Source organism: Betta splendens, chromosome 17 (genome assembly GCF_900634795.4).
Source record: "Betta splendens chromosome 17, fBetSpl5.4, whole genome shotgun sequence".
Classification (NCBI taxonomy): Eukaryota; Metazoa; Chordata; class Actinopteri; order Anabantiformes; family Osphronemidae; genus Betta; species Betta splendens.
The window spans coordinates 14,413,924-14,432,802 of NC_040897.2; the positions used below are offsets into that span (position 1 = coordinate 14,413,924).

General features: G+C 45.7%; 3 protein-coding genes and 1 non-coding gene across 6 annotated transcripts; 2 read left to right on the forward strand and 2 right to left on the reverse strand.

The window, feature by feature from the left end:
- Window positions 1-292: 292 nt before the first annotated feature.
- Window positions 293-14,039, reverse strand: myom1a (myomesin 1a (skelemin)). Of its 3 annotated transcripts, none has more exons than XM_055503597.1 (37): window positions 13,878-14,039; window positions 12,732-12,944; window positions 11,025-11,165; window positions 10,743-10,929; window positions 10,510-10,667; window positions 10,263-10,355; window positions 10,098-10,186; window positions 9,959-10,003; window positions 9,546-9,707; window positions 9,300-9,461; window positions 8,887-9,028; window positions 8,404-8,603; window positions 8,263-8,319; window positions 7,948-8,072; window positions 7,678-7,861; window positions 7,427-7,601; window positions 7,178-7,299; window positions 6,270-6,466; window positions 6,051-6,177; window positions 5,787-5,971; window positions 5,588-5,702; window positions 5,287-5,443; window positions 5,094-5,200; window positions 4,760-4,804; window positions 4,424-4,560; window positions 4,167-4,311; window positions 3,969-4,028; window positions 3,821-3,888; window positions 3,621-3,746; window positions 2,621-2,708; window positions 2,502-2,540; window positions 2,238-2,343; window positions 1,659-1,822; window positions 1,523-1,559; window positions 1,254-1,276; window positions 817-872; window positions 293-658 (listed from the first exon to the last, which is right to left on the reverse strand). In XM_055503597.1, the coding sequence occupies exons 2-37, from the start codon at window positions 12,887-12,889 to the stop codon at window positions 389-391; spliced, it is 4,452 nt and encodes a 1,483-aa protein (XP_055359572.1). In that variant the 5' UTR covers window positions 12,890-12,944; window positions 13,878-14,039; the 3' UTR covers window positions 293-388. The 3 variants fall into 3 exon arrangements, with proteins under 3 accessions (XP_055359572.1, XP_055359573.1, XP_028987246.1); XM_055503598.1 differs by having other exon boundaries at window positions 12,732-12,890; window positions 13,878-14,038; XM_029131413.3 differs by having other exon boundaries at window positions 12,732-12,909; window positions 13,878-14,038.
- A 594-nt stretch (window positions 14,040-14,633) lies between these two features.
- myl12.2 (myosin, light chain 12, genome duplicate 2) lies at window positions 14,634-16,187 on the forward strand. The gene is made up of 4 exons (XM_029132619.3): window positions 14,634-14,783; window positions 15,037-15,241; window positions 15,350-15,511; window positions 15,736-16,187. Exons 2-4 carry the CDS (start codon window positions 15,058-15,060, stop codon window positions 15,906-15,908), a joined length of 519 nt encoding a protein of 172 aa, XP_028988452.1. The 5' UTR covers window positions 14,634-14,783; window positions 15,037-15,057; the 3' UTR covers window positions 15,909-16,187.
- Window positions 15,918-18,370, reverse strand: bag1 (BCL2 associated athanogene 1). Its single transcript, XM_029132618.2, has 7 exons — window positions 18,219-18,370; window positions 17,701-17,829; window positions 17,526-17,608; window positions 17,334-17,447; window positions 17,142-17,249; window positions 17,000-17,062; window positions 15,918-16,911 (listed from the first exon to the last, which is right to left on the reverse strand). The coding sequence occupies exons 1-7, from the start codon at window positions 18,253-18,255 to the stop codon at window positions 16,822-16,824; spliced, it is 624 nt and encodes a 207-aa protein (XP_028988451.1). The 5' UTR covers window positions 18,256-18,370; the 3' UTR covers window positions 15,918-16,821.
- Window positions 18,371-18,668: 298 nt separating this feature from the next.
- trnar-ucu (transfer RNA arginine (anticodon UCU)) lies at window positions 18,669-18,760 on the forward strand. Its single transcript is given in 2 exon segments — window positions 18,669-18,705; window positions 18,725-18,760. It is a non-coding gene; the product is annotated as a tRNA-Arg (tRNA).
- Window positions 18,761-18,879: the final 119 nt, after the last annotated feature.

Sequence of the window (18,879 nt, forward strand, 5' to 3'; positions counted from 1 at the left end):
ATTATTTGTACTGTACATAAAGGTGATGGGGTTTAAGAGGTCAAAGGTTATTCCAATGTATTGCTGTTTATAACTGTAATATTATAAGAAGAGTGTTTTGTTTTTGCCAACTCCCTCTGGCTTCTAAAACAAGATTAGCTCATACATTACAATAGGTGATACGGCAGAATTTACTGAAGTAAAGCAACTACAAGCAGACGAGTCTCCTCCCTCCATTATAATCATTGTTTGCTTCCTCACAAGCAATGCCCAGAGCTCCTTAGCCCAGCACATGAACGACAGGAGAAAGCAGCTGTATTCATGATTTATTTAGATTGCGCTGGCACGCCGGCATGTGCCGGGGTAAAATGCTTTGGAGACCCCTTTGTTTCTCCACGCTGCATCATCTTTAGTCTTTCTTCTCCTCCTTGCCCTCCTCTTCCTCTGGGTTGTACACGCTGACAGTAAACTCACCAGCCTCTGTGCCGTACTTGTTCTTGACCAGGAGGGCGTATTTGCCAGAGTCAGTTGTTGTGACGGAGGCAATTGTGATGCTGGCAAACTTTCCATGCTCAAACTTGAGTTTGTAGTGATCGTCCGATACCAGCACTTTGTCGTTCTTGACCCAGGACACCTCCGGTGCAGGATCACCCCAGACGTTGCCAGTCAGATTCAGGGACTGAAGAAAACAGGAAAATTGCATCTTGGATTAAATGTGTGACATATTAAACTAGGTAGTTCAGAATTTAGGGAAAAGATAAAGCCAAGAAAAGTTATAATTAAAAAGAAGGCCAAGGGTGAAAGCGTGTTCTATCAGAATCAGTTTAATTTGTTTACCTTGCCTTCTTGGATTGCAACCACATCTGGCAAACCTCCAACAACACGAGCACGGTCTGAACAGGAAATACAGGAGCCAGTCAAGAATCAACCATCAGTCGTTTAACCTTTGTAAGATTAACATTACTTCTAACTGGCAATTAACACAAGCCCCCATAAATATTACAATAGCTTTGAATCTATTAATTAAATATACTTTAATACGTCAGTTCCTTTTTTCAGCACTGTGGACATTTCATTTCCAGAAAAATCCATTTCCACGAATCAGATTTTAATATTATGGCTCCTGTAGACTAATGCATCATAAATAACACATAACCCGAGTTAAAAAAACTGCATTTGAACTGAAATAGCTTCTATATCCAGGAAAATGTTATATCATTTCATAGAACGCCGGACGTCTCCTGGGGGAAACCAGGCAATAAATAAGCACTTACTTCTCTCTGCAATGGCTGCCGCCCTACGGAAGGAAGGAGACAGACGCTGTCAGAAGCATCTTGGAACGGTATCAGTGGCAGAACCTTTTTTCTGGGCTGTACAATAGCAGGAAATTTATCCCGGGGCTTCTAAAAGGGCTAAAAGGGGTCACGCCGTACATGGGATCTATTTTAAGTTTGTGGCAACTATAACGATTCATTTATGTAAACATCCGCTTGGGACAGAAATACAGAATTACACAAGAGAAGAGATGAGTTTGTTGACTTACTTGAGCCTCTGAAATTCTTCAAATGCCTGTTGCCATGCTGCAGCAGGAACAGAACATCATCTTATTACCTGTTTTCTAAAAGTGCATCCTTATAGGACACATGCTTTCATCTTTTACATCTTTTCCTCTCACTCACCCTGACCAGTCAGCTCAAAGACTCTCTTCACACCAGCTTTGCCATCGAAGATGTCGATGGCGTATTTCCCTTTGTCCTTCTCCGTGGGCTCATTGATCTTCAGCCACAGCTGCTCTCCGGTGACTCCAGACTTGACTCTCTCTGACGCTGCAATCTTAGTGTCTCTGAGAGATCAAGCATCATTGGTGTATTACAACATAATGAAAAAACCTGATAGCAAGCCTGCCTGACTGGCCTCAAGTCTGCTGAGATATACAGAAATCAAGTTTCTAGAATTCTTTGTCTTCCTTCTTGCATTTAGGCTCATTGCAACAAAAACACAAGCAGGTGCTGTGAATGCAGTCACTATAATATCAATACAGTCTTTTCAGGGTTTCTTTCCCTGTGTCACACATTTGAAAACCTTTCAGCGGATCTGACACCCTCAACGAGTCAAGCTCCTTCTTTTTCAAAGCTGAACTGCTGGTTACTGGTGAAACACCAGCGCCGGCATATCTATTTCCTTTCTGCCCCTTTATCAGCGTTTGTTTGTTAGTGAGACGGCATAACTGCACCCGGGTGGAATCGGTGCTCACGTACTTCTGCAGCCAACCCACGCGCAGCTCCTCGTTGTAGTACGTGACCGTGGAGTAGAGGACGATGCCGTGTTCAGTGCTGAGGACTTGGATTTCACTGGCGGAGTTGGCTGAAAGAAAAGGAGTCAAAGGATGGTGTGTGTCAAGCTGTTGGTGGATCACGCTGAGGAACACATTGTACATGGGCACATTGTGCTTCTGCTTTCCTTTAGCATGTGATGTGTGGTGCTTTGTTACTACTTAGTAAGTGTGAAGTCTAATGACTCACCAATAACCCTGAACAGCTCATTCATTACAGCTTGATATCCTGGGGAAAAGACGGGACAGCGATTAATGTCACGTTCACGGGTGGAACTTTTCCTCCCAGGACTGAAGATGAGACTTTACCTGCATCCGTCAGTTTGAAGGTGCTCTTATCTTTGCCTCTGCTGTCCATGAGGAACACCTCATAGATACCCGCATCCTTCTTGCAGATCTAATGTTCAAAGCAAAAGAACAGTTAGTGTGTTCCAGACAACATTTATGTCCCTTAGCTCAAGTGAAGTACAGTATGATTCTTCTGACAGATCAAAGACAGTAAAACAGCCAGACAGACACTGACTAGACAGAAAAGACCAGCTTTTCTCCTGCCCAGGATGCTGCAGGCGTCAAAAGGAAAACACAGAAAGGGTGAGATGACGAGGACACGTCGAGGAATTATAAGCGTGAACTTATGGCAGCAAAGACAATGTCCAGACTTTGGGCCTTGGTGGCGGCGGAACTCCGTCTGCAGATGGCTTTTTTCCTTCTTTCTCTTTCTTTTTCTCTTGCTTAATAACCCACTGTGAATTAGACAGATAAGCCAGTTAATGCAGGTGCGAATGACGGGCGCAGCGATTAGCCGGCCGCCGGCCGCCGCCGGGCTCATGCAGTGACACCAACCCCTCTCTCGATGAGCAATGTTCATGTAGTGTTGGTGGAATGGGACCCTGAGACAGCAAAACAAGTTCAGCGTCACCGACTGAGAGAGCGATTAATATTCTCAGAGCCCTCCAGTGTTTCCAGTTGCCAGAGGAGTTAAATTGAATCTGGTGTTAGAAATGAGGTGAATGAATGGATGACACAGACGAACCATACACAGCTTGTGCACTATATGGTCGTGAATGATGAAAAGGATGAGCCAGGGGACTATGATGGCAGAGAACTAACAGGCACACAGTGTGTGTGGTCTGATTCCCAGGATGGAGCCGCTGACGCTCCAGCAGGAGTTTTATCATTTATGACTGTGTGTCAGAGACGAATGGTTGGCAGAGGAGCATCTGGCTTTACCATGGAAGCGCAGCCTTTAGCTTTTTACTCATAACCTCACCGCTTTTCACAAGACACGGTCTGCGTCTAATGGGCTGACCTTTCCGATATTAAAGGTCAGATCTCCATCCTTTCGCTCGATTTTCTTCGCATCCTCGTCGTCCTCTGCGATTTCAATGCTGTCTTTAGACCAGGTGATCTCAGTCTCTGGTTTGACGTTTCCTATCTGTGGAGTTAAACAGGATTAAACACGTGCTGCAACACAAAGACTAACTATTTCCATGTGTTTGCTTTTCTAACCTTGCATTTCAGCAGCACATCGCACTGTGGTGTAACCGCGAAGTCCAGGTACTCAACAAAGTGAGGACCTGCAATTAATGGTCCATATTCAGAGAAGCGTGTCAGTCGAAGCACGTACTGATGCTTCAAGTTGTTTTCAAAGTCTTACCTTGTTTCCTGACCCATTCGGCCCTCGCAAATTCTGATTTCCTTTGAAGCTCCCTGAATTCTGGAAAATGCCAAGGAAAGTAAAAATGTTAAGTGCAGTTTCTGAAAACTGAGGCGTCCAGCTACAGCAGCGATGACGGTCTTCTGCTGCCCCCCAGTGGACACATGCTGGCATTAAAAACACGGTCTGAGGCCTCACCATCTCCAATCAGCACCAGGCTGGTGGTACCCTTAGCCTTCCCATCGACCAGGTTAAAGGTAAAGGTTCCCTCGTCTGTGACCTCCAGAGAGTCCATGAACATTTCGATGATGCCAGTGGATTTGTCAAAGTTCATGGTATATTTCTGGAAGCAGTTAACAAAAAAACGCCAAGCCATTAATTGCAAGACGATTGGGTGACAGGAGACAAGAAGGAGAGGCTTCAGCCGGTGTGAAAAGGTCAGACGTGATTCCCACCTTCCCCTGAGTGATGATGACATCGTTAAAGACGTAGTCCACTTGACAGGCTGAAGTGCACTTCTCCACCTGAGTCCAGAACCGCACGCGACCCTTCTCCAGCAGCTCCATGGCCATTTGGTTCTTAAAGGGAATCACTGGAGAGCAGTGCATTCGTGAAAGCTCTTAGAAACAATGAACCGCTGGACCTTTGTGCTTGTTGTTACTGAGAAACTATTCCCAAAGATTCTGAGCACAGAACTAAAATACCTACTTTAACACCAAGTACAAGGAAACGTCCTGGTCGTGTAAGTAAAAAGATGACGTACTGTATCTGCTCTGACGAGGGACACTCACCAGGGAATTTGTGGTCGTGGCTCATCTCCAGGAGACGTTTCAGACCTGTCACATAACAACAGGAAATGTTGAGTTTCACGACCTCTTCCATTCCCTTAACACGTTTAATGCTCTTGTCTTTGTTGACGCTCTTATTGAAAAGTTTATCCTTAATGCGGTGTGAAAAGCCACATGTCACGTACAGAGTCAGAGCAGCTTGGTTGGAGAAACACAACTGGATAATGTGAGACAAACACACAGACCCCAGGGAGGGACGGAGGCTCGAAAACAGTAGGACAGACAGGAGCCTGTCGCCGAACGCCACCCAGGCAAATAAGGGGTGAATGAGACTGACCCTCCTCTGTGAGCGTGTAGCTGGAGGAGACGCCGTCAGTGTTGGTGACCGCACAGGAGAAGGTGCCCAGGTCCTCCAGGGACGGACTGTTGAAGATAGCTCTGGATCTGGAGGCAGGACAGATGAGAGAGTGAGAATGAGCCCAGGGAGGTCATGTCCTGCAGGGGAGGTGGGGAATGTGTGCGATACTGACTTGCCACGTTCGCTGATAATGGTCAGACGTGAGGTGTCGGTGAAAGCCTGGTAGTTCTTGGACCACACAAACTCACAACCTGGCTTCATGTCAGGACACTCGAACACCATCGAGATGATGCCATTATCGTCAACATCCACGTAAATGTCTTTGGTTCCTGAGGGGTAGAGAGCATATATATGTTTCATTTATTTGTTTCAGAGATTTTTCTGCTGTAGTGGTGATATATAAAAGTAATTTCTCTATGATCCCAGTCCAGTGCAGGAGCTGAATGTGTGATTTATATAACAGTCGCACTCACCAGGGCGAGTCTGGGCCACGATTGGACCCAACACCGCTGAGGTCCCTCCAACTCCTGCAATGTTTTGCGCACGCAGGCGGAAGACGTAGGATGTGCCAGTCTTGAGCCCAGTCACCTGAAGGGGCACAGGAGGAGTGGAAACGTCCCGCTTCATTCATGCTCAGGGTTCATGTACAGGCGCCACAGTCGCCTCCCTCACCTTCATGTACTTCATCCTGTTGACCTTCTCGTGGACGGCCTTCCAGCCCTCCTCTCCAGCAGACGCCTCCTTGATATCCAGATAGTACCCATTGACGGGAGAGCGGCCTTCGAACACAGGGGGCTCCCACAGCACCACGAGGGAGGTGTCCCGGACCTCCTGCGCGTGGAGCCCGACCGGAACGCCTCCAGGAGCAAACAGACAGGTTGAGGAATGGCAGCGTGGACTTTACTGCACGCATCTAATGAACAGAACCCCTCCCACCTGGCACAGTAATGGTCCACTCCTTGCACTCCAGCGGGGCACAGGGAACGGAGGCCACGCTCACGCCCGCCATGTTCATAGCACGCACCTGGAACTCATAGAAGACGTTCTCCTTCAGGTTCTCAGCCTGAAGGAAAAACAAGTGGTGAGATGGAGATTTAAAACCCAGCTGTCACACACACATGACATTAATGGAACCTGTCTGGTGAAAAGTATTACTTTATAAGTGGTTACAGTCAGCGCCTTCAGGTTCATTTCGTGCCATTTCCCAACAACATTGCCCTTGACAGTCCTGTAGTCCACGAAGTATCCCCTGATGTCAGCACCTCCGTTATTAGCAGGCGCGGCCCAGCCCAGCACCATGTAGTCCTTGAAGGCCTCCAGCAAGGTCACACCGGTGGGCTTCCCAGGGGTGGCTACAAGCAGCGTGTGTTCGTTTATCGATGTGATGAAGCAGAAAATGGGTGCGTTTTATAATTTCATACCACGTGGTAGAATTCTACATACTGCAGGTGAACATGCTGCATGCACTGTGCACACCAGCAACACACCATCCGAGGAAGGACTTATACTCACGGGGAGAACTCGGACTCTAAGAACATGTCTGCAGCCTGACGAGACGCTCGTTAGGCTCATGCTCGTTAACGCAACGTTTTAGCCTCGGCCTCGGCCATGCACCAAGAGGCGTCCCTGAAGAGTTAGCGAAACAAAGCTAGACAGGAAACAGCAACTGGGCAGATATTTGTAACACATGATGTGATTCTGGATTTGATTGGGTCAAAGATGAGCGAAAGAGAAATGCGTTAGGGATGCGTGTCAGAGGGGCACATGCAAATGTATGCACACATAAATATAAGATACGTGTGTTCATAAACATAAAAGTTGTAATGGAGCTCAACTGCAGAGGAGAATACATTTTAGAGAATGTTTATGAAGTCACTGAGACTTTGGGAGGGAGGAGGAAATGTGCGGATGAATGTTAACGAGGTTCATGAACAAGCATGAGGATTCAACGTGCTGAACTCTGTATCTAAAGGAACAGCAGGTCCAGCAGTCAGCGTCTGCATGAATGGGGCCGGGGGAAACGAATGGCTCGCGTGCTTCTGAGCAGAGAGAATGAGACTCACAGATGGCAGCTTTTACAAGCACTTTGTCCGAAGTGGGGGAGCTCTGGCTGTAGCCCGCGGCGTTGACCGCCTTCACCCTGAACACGTAGGTCGCCCCAGTGGTCAGGCCGTGGCACACAAACCTGGAAACAGAGGGGAGGATCTGCAACAAAACCACTTCCTTTCTAAGAACTAGAAAAGCACTGTGCACCGTTCCAGTTCTTCAAAGAGCTCATCAGACACTGTCTGAGCACTTTGACTGGCAGCTACCTGGTTTGCTTGACAGGCTTGTTGTTGCAGGGCATCCAGACGTCAGTGCCAACCATGCTACACTCAATATAATAGCCGACCAGTTGTGTGACTTCCTTGGAGGCGCCCCAGGTCACCACCACCGAGGTGCTGGTGTTCCTGATGGGCACTGGGATGCCTGGAGCCGAGGGCAGGTCTGACAGGGAGGGAGGAAGCTGTAAGACGTGCAGAAGAAGAGGAGGAGCGAGAGCGAGGCGCGTGCAGCCGCTCACCCAGCTTATCCCCCACGGTGATGTCCTCTGTGCACACGGACGGCTCGCCCACGCCCGCCGAGTTGCAGCAGCGCACGCGGAAGCTGTAGGACTTTCCCTCCGCCAGGTCGAACAGGGCGAAGCGCGGAGACTTGACGGGCGCAGCGGTGTTCACCCTCTGCCAGGCGTCGGTGCCTGAGACGCACTGAGGAGCGAGCAGACGCGTGTGTGGGTTTAGAACATTCGCCTGTTTGGAGTCTTCGTGCGTTAAAACACACTGTTTGCGCTCACCTTCTCAATGTAGTACATGACTCCTTCGTGACCTCTCTGGACCGGAGGTTGCCAGGCGAGCACCACGTAGCTCTTGGTTGCCTCGGTAACCACAACATCAGTTGGTTCTCCAGGAACCACACCAACTGCAGAGGCGAAAGGAAGCTCACATCATCTGGAGGAGGGGCTTCATATCAGCGGGGCTGCAAATGACTGAGTCCAGCTATTTTTAGACCTTCGTTTAAACAATACACTATAACAAGGCTTATCTCAGTGCTTGAACAAACACCACAGCATCAATATATTAAATTTGATGTGTTTGCCTCGCCATCGTACCCGTGGGCTCCTCCTCGGTGAACTTGATCATTCCTGTCCAGGGGGCCGAGGGTCCGGCTGTTGAGGAAAGGGTTTTATAAATCACACTAAGAGGCGACGCATCGTGTCCGTGTGTCAGCGGGACTCTGGGTCGCCGCTCACCTCTGAGGCGGGCTCTGTCGGAGGGATCCATGGCAACCACAGGCTCAGACACACGCGACGGGCGGCTGAGTCCCACATTGTTCAGGGCCCTGACCCTGAAGGTGTAGGAGCGTCCCTCCACCAGCCCAGTGACCGGGAAGCGGGCGTACTTCACTGGGGTCTCGTTGCACTGAGCCCAGTGGTGGGTTCCCACCTCGCACCTGTCAAGACAATGCATTTACGTGAATTATGATGAGTTACAGCCTGTAGCACAATATTACTGCCATGTGCTGTGCATTGACTGCACTGTCTGCCCACGCAGGCACAGAATGTACAGTACTGTATGTAGGAGTTCCACTTATGTGGAAGGTTTGCATTTCTCCACCAAGCCTCCATCAGCGGCGGAATTTGGAAAGAAGCCAGGTTCTACAGCAGGTTGACTGCACAGAATCTAGCACCCAGTAAAACATTGGGGAAAGAAAGCAGTGGTGAAACTGTCCTGACCTGTCGATGTAGTAGCCCAGGATGGGGCTGCTGCCCTCCACCGCCGGCTGCTTCCAGGTCACCACCACGTAGTCCTTGTTGGCATCATGACAGCGCACGTCCAGGGGGGCGACAGGAACCCCCTCCACCTCCACGTCAGCATCTGGCAGAGACAGATGACCCCACACACACACACACACACACACACACACACACACACACACACACACACACACACACACACACACACACACACAGAGTAGCGGTGTTTCTAAATCAGGCTGATCTCCGTTACACATTGAGTTTCCATTACAGTACAGTATGCGAGGTAGCACATACTGATGTTACAGAGAATGAGTGAATGAAGAGCTGGTTTGGTCCTTTGGACTTTTTTAAACCTAAAAGTTTTAAACTTCAAACTTGTTAGAAGTCACCTTTGACAAACACGTAGGCCGAGTAGGTGTCGAAGCCGGATTTGGTGTTGACGCGCAGCGTGTACATGCCCTCGTCCTCCTTGTTGAGGTGGACCAGGGTCAGTGTGGCGCGCTCCCCAGACCAGTGGCTGTGCAGCCACTTGGACGGCTTCAGCGGCACAGCTGCCGGGAGGAGAGGACACAGGGGCTGTGACTCACGCTCGCAACGCGAAAAGACCACAGCGGCATCGCACTCTTCCTACGTACAGTTTCTGGACCACACAACCTCGGGCTGGTATCGCTTGACGGTGGGAAAAATGATGACAGTGCAGCCCAGACTCAGAGTCTCGCCCTCGCGGCCAAAGGCCACTTCGAATTTGTCAATGATGGTGGTCTTAAAGGTGACACCGTGCTCTGGGCAGAAGCCGTCTGCGGACACGAAATACAGCATTTACAAAGTGCAGGCAGTACTTCAGGAAACTGTCACGCTCCAAAAAGATCACGAGGAAAACATCTGTTGCTGCCAGAAGATGCACTGTTGGGCCATATGTTAAATTAGCACCAGAGCTTCGTGGGTCAAAGCTGTTGTTGACAGGCGTTTCAAGCATAGTTTTTTTGTGTCTTTCTGTATATGCAACATGTTTATGTGTCATGTGAAAGTAAACTACAAAGTGACTCACGTGGTTTCAGATCTAGTAGACCAGCTTCCTCGGCCTCCTGGAACCCTGGAGATGAATGGATGTCAGTTACCATTCTTTTTTTCACAGTGGAGGTGAACTGAACCACGTTGTACTTGCAGAGACAGCCGCAGTTACCTACTTTTCACAACAACAGTGGCCACAGTAGATGTCTCTCCTTTTACGTTGAGGGCAGAGATGTGATACTGGGCAGTGTCGAAGAAATCACAGCTGAAAAACAAATGGTGCAGACAGTGTGAATAACCAGTGTTGAGGCCGTGTGGTGTTCAGCTGAATGGTTGCCTACTTCCTGATCTCCAGCGAGTGCATGTTGTAGGTGCTCTCGATGGTGTACTTCTCGGGGTGAGCCTTGGCATCGATGGGCACGTTGTTCTTGTACCTTGAAGGCATCAGAGAAGCAGCCGGTTGTGTTCAGAGTCTGTGGTCGTGTTGTGAAGCCTGAATATATATTTGGGCATATTTGGCTTCTCTATGACTATGACTGATCCCCCTCATTAAGGCCAGTAAACCAGTAAACCTGGATCATATCTTACCAGGCGACCCTGGGTTTGGGCCACCCGGCCACAGTACAGTGCAGCGTGACGTTGCTGCCCTCCCACACAGTTTGCCCGCGGGGCTTGACGATAAACTCTGGAGGATGCGTCAGGCTGTCCGGGTTCATTTTCTTGCGGAACTCTGCCCACTCATCCATCTACATAATAAGACAGTGAGGCGGGATTCAGATTCGATAAAAATGCCATAAACGCGTCTGGTGAGCCGGACTCACCGTCCTGTGCAGTTCCAGACGCTCAGCTGACTCTCTGATGTGCGTTGTTCTGGTTTTCTTCTCCACCCTGACCTCCATCGCCTCCTTGGCCTCCCTGACAAACAGGTTTCTCATGGCTACGTAGTTGATGCCCTCCTCTGTGGCCTCCTCCTCCTGGGCCTCCAACAGGCCTCGAACCACATCATGGCTGCAACAGCCACACACACAAACATGTTGACTTGTTAGCATCGGTGCATTTTGCAATAATGATTATTAAAGGTGTTTTGCTGCTTCCTCACTCACTTGGCTCTGAAAACAGGAATAACGTAGCCAATGACTTCTTTGTCCTTGTCCATGGCCAAATAGGTGCGCTTGGCTCTCTTAGGTAGCGGGCTCAGCTTAAGCTCCTCCTGCCTCTTCTCTGTCTTTACAGAGGTCTTCACGCTTGAAGACAGCAGACAACAACCACATCACTCGCTCCGAAAGAAAAAAACAGATCATTTACCATATTTCGCTGTTAGCAAGGTCGAAATTAATTAAGAATTCCTATTCTTTGTAATAAAGAAAATGTTTAATGGAAGCTCCATAAAAGACGTCTAATCCATAACCTTATTTACTGGTTACATAAAGACACACTCATTTCTTCTTGAGGTCCAACACTCTTACATATTTCTGTCAGTCCTTAACCTTTATTACAGCGTGACTCACTTGCGTCTACAGCCTCTCTCCCTATTGTCAACCACGTTTATAAATGGAGCCGGAACCCGTGGATATGCAGCAGGAAGCCAAGGTTCATTTCAAAGCCCCCCTTTCACTTCTAATCTCAGCCAAAGCTGCACTAATCTTTTCAATTGGCCTGGAGGAGTAGTGGCATGGCATAGCTTTGATAAACTCTATTCAGCACTGGCGAGGTGGGATCAAGCCGGTGGAAGGGGCTCAACGCGCCGGCAGATGGAGAAGGTCTCATAAGATTTCACAGTGAAAGAAGCCGGTTCTCCTGCTGACTCACCAGGTGTCTTTGGCTCAGAATCATGAAGGTATAAAAAGTTTTATGCTGATGAAATTCTTTCATTCCTTACAGTCGGAGGAGCCACACTGAGCGTCAATCCTCAACTTCAGATGACGAGCTCACAGAGAATCATAGCAGGCACACACAAGGCTGCCGAACTGCACCGGCTGCTCGTCTATTTATTATTAAATGTATTTAAGATTCTGAGCAAATTCATTTAAAATTGCATGACTTCCATGTGCTGCCTTTACAGTCGGCCCACTGGCAGCGGCTCATGTTGCGCCTCCAGAAATAACCCGGTGCTCCATGAATATAACTGGCAGCTACTCACTACAGCTGAAATTCCTTCCCTGACCCCGTTTACACAGTGAACGTGGTTCCACCATGTAGACTGAGCCGGCAGCTTAACGGACAAAGACACAACTTGTCCAGTCTGTTCTAATGTTTTCCCTCCTCATTTATATTAAATAGACTCACAAACAAACTTTGGAACCATTGTATAATATATTCTACGCCGGTCTGACTCCAGCTCACACTGTGACCATAATTTAACCCAGCTGCAGCTTAAAAACTGAGACATTTGAATCTACTAAAAGCTTAATTAAAGCTGTTGAATTGGATTGTACAGGTCATATTCAGTTTCCTCAGACTCCCATCATTCAGACACAGTGATGAAGTATAATTACTGGAACAGTACTTGAAGAGTTTTCTTTATGCTAAATAATTATTTACTTGGCAACTAGATTTGTCCCAGTGGTTTTGTTGGGTGTGTTTTGTTCCCTGACATCATAATGACGTACTTTGATGAGTAGATGACAACACCTACACCTGCCTCCATGAAAACTCTCTGAGCTCTTGAATAGATGTCACACTCCCCCAAGCATATAGCAACCTGTATGATTCCCAGTTTATGGATGTGGCAGGTTACATCAAGACAGCCTTATTTTCATGTTACAGCTCTGTGATGTGAACACAAACAGGCCACGCTCTCAGCCTCTTACCGCTGAGTGGTCGTCTTGTAAGTGGAGAACGACTGCTTGCTTACAGACGACTTGGTGCTCAGGTGATACGCGCTCTCATAGTGATGCTGCTGCTGATGCTTCTCCTGCAGCTGATGCTGCTCCTGCTGCTTCAGCGTCACTTGTAATGATTCTGACATCCTGAGGGCCACTCCGCCAACTTACAAAGTCAGACTGTGCTTTACTCTACCAACTCTGTAAATCACCATTATCATTATTATAATGAACAAATTTGGGAATGGGGAGTTAGCTCAGGGCAGGAAGTGGCGATTAGGCATTAGGATGATGACGTTAATATTTTTATTAGCATTAGCTCTGGTTAAAGTTTAACTGTGTTAAATGAAGCGGCAGCAGGTGTCACATAAACAATCTACAACTTTGCTTTCTAAGCCTGAGAAATAAAGACTGAAATTGAATTATTATCACCTTTAGAGGTAGAAAACAAATTGTAGTTGAACACAAAAAATGAATATACTTGTGTGAGTAGTATGACAGCAGCGCATGATTGTGAAACAATAACTGTTTAATACTCAGTGATTAATTACCAATATTTCATTATTGTCTATTGTTACCACTGTCTAAATGTTTGTTTTGTCCATTTATTAGTTAAAATTCAGTTTATTTCTTGACCAATAAGCAATTTTTTCAATTTATTCAGTTAAATTCAAAGGTTATACAGCTTTTTAATGTGTCATGGTTGAACCACAACAAATAAAGATCTTCAGTTCAGTTCAGTTTGTGATGGTGGCTCCATGAGCAGCACCTGCTCCAGGCAGCGTCAGCCTCTTTGCATGAAGTGAAAACTACCAGCGTCTATAAAAAACTACCAGTCACCAAAACACATTGTTCCTAGATGAAGCAAACCTGTATATTTGGTTAGATTTACTTCATTCAGGATGATTTTCCACTACAATAACACATGCAGTCAAGTGTACGACACAGCAGCAACTAGGACAAAATGATGTTAGTAACACAGCATACACAAATTACAACACAATAAATAAATTAATAAAGAACTTTAAAATGGGCTTCTAGCACTGCTGCAGGTATTCATTAGGTGCCTTACGTCGTCATAACAACAAACAGAGTGAATAAATAAAACACAACAAATAAACACACGTCTCTTACCCCAAAAACAATCCACCGGTCACAAAATGAGGAAATGTGGGTTATTCCAAAAGTAGTTACAGAAAGTCCGGATGCAGGTGAAGCAGCAGAGTGAGGGGCAGTGGACAGCAAGACAGTCCACAGAACAAAAATAATGCTGCCACTCGGCAGAAAGCACAAGACACCGTCAGGACCTTTTATGGCTGAGGGCAGCTTTAAATTTAGACCCTGAGGCCATGAGAGGGACGAGGCGGCCGAGGAGCCTCTCCAAGCCTGGCCCCTCGCTGTGTACAGTATTTGAGGGGGGGTCTGGTGCATTGTCATTAGAGCCACTGCTACCGGTGAGCAGTGATGACAGTAACTAGCTCAACGCGTGTGAATCTTCACTTCCATATTCATTCAGATTGAAAGCCTAAGACCATGCGGGCTGAGGAAACTCAGGCAGTGCCTTCACAAAAATCACTAAAAAATGTACATTGACTTAATTACAGTCACAAGAATCATACAATAGTTGTCAACTGTATTAATGAAAATAAATTTAAGTTTTTTTTATATGTTGTGTGTACTTTTGTGTACTTTTAATCATTACACAGGTACTTGCTGCCACCTTGGGGCAGAACATTAGAACTACAGCGCCGTCATCAGTTAATGTAAGAAACATAAGAAGAAATAATGAATCAACTAATGCTGTTTTGATACATACATGGCTATTAAACTAATGTATCTTATTCGATGTAGAAACTCTAACACCAAGTCTGAAGGAGCGTGGATTATCCGGGATGTTGGATCCTCCAGCTCGGCTCTGATTGGTCAGTTTGGGAAACAGGAAATCAAACATTGATTTTTCCCGTTGTCCTCCTGTGGATGCTCTTGCAACTCAGTGCTTCGATATTTGGATTTCTCTGCTAAAGTCACTATTTTTCTAAGGTACGAGGTTCGTTTTTCTCACATCCTGTGCACGGTAAAAACAAAAAAACATTTTAATCCACTTTGTTCTGACCTCGGCTAGCTTGCTGACCAGGTTAGCCTGGTCTGTCAGGTAGAGCTAGCTGAAGGAACGCTAGCTAACGCGTGCTCAGCTGTTTGACGTCACTGGAGCAGTCAACTTAGCAGGAATAGCTAACAGAACATATGTAGGGACCGTGTGTCACTCAGACCTGTTTCACATTTTGCTCTACAGGAGGAGAGACCTGCTGCCAACATGTCGAGCAAAAGAGCCAAGGGGAAGAACACCAAGAAGCGTCCTCAGCGCGCCACCTCCAATGTGTTTGCTATGTTTGATCAGTCACAAATCCAGGAGTTCAAGGAGGCGTTCAACATGATCGACCAAAACAGGGATGGCTTCATTGACAAAGAGGACCTCCATGACATGCTGGCCTCATTAGGTAGATGCAGCAACACACAAATTACACAATCATAGATTTAAAGGACCAACATGTGTGTCATACAGCAGTCAGGTGTAAATGCACAGCTGTGAGCGTTTCCTCCACCAGGTAAGAACCCAACGGACGAGTACCTGGAGGCCATGATGAATGAAGCACCAGGTCCCATCAACTTCACTATGTTCCTGACCATGTTCGGAGAGAAGCTGAACGGCACAGACCCTGAAGACGTGATCCGTAACGCGTTTGCCTGCTTTGATGAAGAAGGCACAGGTGAGATAGAAGCTTTGAAGGTGAACTGTACACCGTGACACCATTTCCTAACACTGATATTAACTGGGACATTTATTAACTTATGATTTTAGTTTAATTTATGACGTCCACACAATTTGGTTATAAATTATTGGTGACTTGATTACCGTACTGAACTTAACTTGCTAGAGGTTGATGTCTAATGCCGACCTAACTGACTCCAAATGCTCTTACTGTACCCGAAGGTGTGATTCAGGAGGAGTACCTGCGGGAGCTGCTCACTACGATGGGTGACAGGTTTACAGACGAAGAAGTGGATGAGGTCTTCCGTGAGGCTCCGATTGACAAGAAAGGCAACTTTAACTATGTAGCATTCACACGCATCTTAAAGCACGGTGCAAAAGACAAAGACGATTAGAGACAAAAGCAGCAATGGACACGTTTATTTCCTGTAGATTATTGTGGATTTCCAATCTTATTGATACAGCTACATCCTGTAACTTGATTCTTGACAGAGCTGCACTGTGGTAAAGCCTAATGAAGGTCATTCATTTAAGCTGCTTGTTGGACCATGTGTGTGGACCCTTCTCTACCTGTCACCTCTCGCCCCTGAAACTCACTAGGGTCTCTATAAGTGATGATGTATGTAAAGATCCCATGTATAAGGCTGAAAATAAACTGAGACTGTAATATTTGATTCATTGGGATGTAGCTGGGACCTTTCTGTTGTGACAAATCACCAATGCTTTTTATATGTATAAAATAACCTAATGCTGTGAAGGTGAAAGAAATTAAAATTCCACAGTTCAATGATTTCAAAGCACCACACTGGATCAGTTAATAGATTAAAAAGAAGACACTGTTTTGGTTCTGACTCTTGACACTCTAGGGCCCTGTCCCTAACAGACTACTCTCACCACATAATCAAACTGCCTCAATACACTGAACAGAGGACACATCATGACAGAAAACCTTTTTTTGTAGTACTTTTTTTTTAAACAGTGTGATGAGCTGATCTCATTATGGACACATAGTCTAATCATCTGTCACGAGTTATGAGCTAATTTAAAAGGATCTGCATAATACACCACATTTCAAACCTGCTCTATTGTTTTTAAACAGCCTCAGTGGTTTCTCTTGTTGATCTTCTAAATGGAGAACGAGTCCCAAACATACATAGCGTCAGTGCCATGAACAAGTGTCCTTCTGTATTTTTAAACACATTACACCAACAATAAATAGACAAGGATCTGCTCCACTCTTGAAGCATTCCATCCGCTTTGCATTTGCTCATGGAGCAAATTATAGCACATGATATGGGATCTGGAGCTTTAATCTGCTAAAGCAAGGTTTTTCGACTGAATCTTCGATAGGTGGTCTGATATACAAGCCTCGATCTTGTCGCACTGAGCCAGGGAATCCTATTGACACAAGGCAAATATACTTATTAAAATTTATTTTAACTAATCTTCAAAAAAATGTTGGTAATACTAGAGAAATGCTTTTTACCTGCACTGTCTTTACGAGTCCCTTTTTCTTTATTCTACAGTCATTGAAGTTTTCCGGCACACTCTGTGAGGAGAGAGCAGTTAGAGTTTGCCACATGTGACATAAATTAAAAGCATGCATTTTTAGCTAAAACAGTCAGTACCATAGCGTCGATCTGCTCCAGAATCTTCATGAACTGCTCAGCTGCTATTTTTACTCTGTGGTCTAGTTTACTCAGTGCCTCCACCTGGAGGTCTTTGGCCAGAAATCCCTAAACAACAGTGTCAACACAATGAAGAACAAAACAACAGCACAGGAAAGTCCTGCAGCTCAAAAACTACAATTGTAAGCTTACATTTTTGAGTCCAGTCAACTCCCCTTCAACTTTTTCCAGCTTTTTGACTGTCTGTTCGATAGATTTCTCTATATCTTTGAGCTTTTTCAGTTCCGCTTCTTCCTCTGGACTGTTCTGTTTGAGGGATTATTGTCAGTATTTGATCACATTTACAGTCACATAGCAAAGATATGACACATTTATAGGTCTCACCCGCTTTCCTATCATCATTAGTTTGCAGCCTTCTTTTATTCCATAGCTGGAAAGACTCTCCTCCATGTCCTTCAGTGATTTTCCTGCCAAGGTGAATAGGGCAGTTAGAGGACATAATACACACAACCATGTCACAGTCAAGCTCATTCAAATGTGATAGAGAACAACAGTCTACCCTTGAAGATGAGTTTCTGTGAGGCTGGTGGAACTCCCGTGGCTTGAGTGAGAGCATCTGACAGATCTTTGACAGTAGCACCTTTGCCATCATCATGACCCGTTAATGTGATGCTATGCTTAGTAGCTCCTAAAATGAGAGAAAACTATTACTAATGGTAATAAACTATTAGTAGTAAAAGTAGTTCACTAGTAAAACAATCATAATAAAAATGCTTTTCTAGATTCCTTCAAAGTACTTTCACACTGAAATGTCACATACACAAGCACGAAAAAATACACTGCACACGTGACTATAAAATAAATACACAGTTATAACACGTGATATAAACGACAGGTAACGCGTATTTAAAGTGAATTCACTAGGAAAGAGTAACTAAGAAAGAGCTGCTAACTAGCTAACAGTACATTGTTAGCTAACAATTTCTAGCTACTTGAGATGACATCGATTCTTATTTAACTTATTTTAGTCACTGACTTTTGCCAAGTACCGCGTAACAGAGTGCTAAATGACATTACCGTATGACACTATCAGTGTTATCGACTGTCCTGACATGTTTGATTGTAGTACATCAACATGAAGCACTGAGCTAACTGTTGCTAAGAGCCAACTACTTCCGGCAGAGCACACCGGAAAGAATTATTCGGTTTACTCATTGTATTGTTAGAAGTTTTTTAAGTTTTTATTTACAATTCAACAATCTAATCTTACAAGTATCTTACAAAGATAAACAAACTCAATTTAGCCGAATAGAGTTTTAAATAAATAGTACATGAAACCTATTGCGATTATAAGTGAAATTGTAACGAATATACCGTAAATATGGTGACATACACAAATAGACTAAAATCAGTACAAGCTTTTAAACTAAAAACTAAGCCTTTTCAAAATTTTATACAGAAATCAGTAAAAACTTTAACTCCATTTTACTAGAAACCCTCCGTCGGTAACCGAGTGGTCAATCAACTGGCTCTGTGGCGCAATGGATAGCGCATTGGACTTCTAGTCAAGCACTCGAGGAGTGATTCAAAGGTTGTGGGTTCGAGTCCCACCAGAGTCGGAGTTTTGACGAAAAAAATAGTGTTGGGACGGTCCCTAACGTCGAGTTCAGTGTTTCTGAACTTGTCCGGCTTCTGGACCCACCATCACACTAAATGACAGTCTACCACCTAAATCAAG

What these genes read in the sequence shown, in the direction of transcription:
- myom1a (XM_055503597.1), bottom strand. Translation starts at nt 12,889, where the DNA reads ATGTCAGAATCATTACAAGTGACGCTGAAGCAGCAGGAGCAGCATCAG. An exon ending in TCTACTAGATCTGAAACCAC is followed by an intron (nt 9,708 to 9,958) that starts GTGAGTCACTTT and finishes TCGTGTCCGCAG; the next exon opens with ACGGCTTCTGCCCAGAGCAC. An exon ending in TGACCTTTAATATCGGAAAG is followed by an intron (nt 2,709 to 3,620) that starts GTCAGCCCATTA and finishes TTTGAACATTAG; the next exon opens with ATCTGCAAGAAGGATGCGGG.
- myl12.2 (XM_029132619.3), top strand. Translation starts at nt 15,058, where the DNA reads ATGTCGAGCAAAAGAGCCAAGGGGAAGAACACCAAGAAGCGTCCTCAG. An exon ending in TGACATGCTGGCCTCATTAG is followed by an intron (nt 15,242 to 15,349) that starts GTAGATGCAGCA and finishes TTCCTCCACCAG; the next exon opens with GTAAGAACCCAACGGACGAG. An exon ending in CTTTGATGAAGAAGGCACAG is followed by an intron (nt 15,512 to 15,735) that starts GTGAGATAGAAG and finishes CTGTACCCGAAG; the next exon opens with GTGTGATTCAGGAGGAGTAC.
- bag1 (XM_029132618.2), bottom strand. Translation starts at nt 18,255, where the DNA reads ATGTCAGGACAGTCGATAACACTGATAGTGTCATACG. An exon ending in AACACTGATAGTGTCATACG is followed by an intron (nt 17,830 to 18,218) that starts GTAATGTCATTT and finishes CTCTCATTTTAG; the next exon opens with GAGCTACTAAGCATAGCATC. An exon ending in TGGAGCAGATCGACGCTATG is followed by an intron (nt 17,063 to 17,141) that starts GTACTGACTGTT and finishes CTCTCCTCACAG; the next exon opens with AGTGTGCCGGAAAACTTCAA.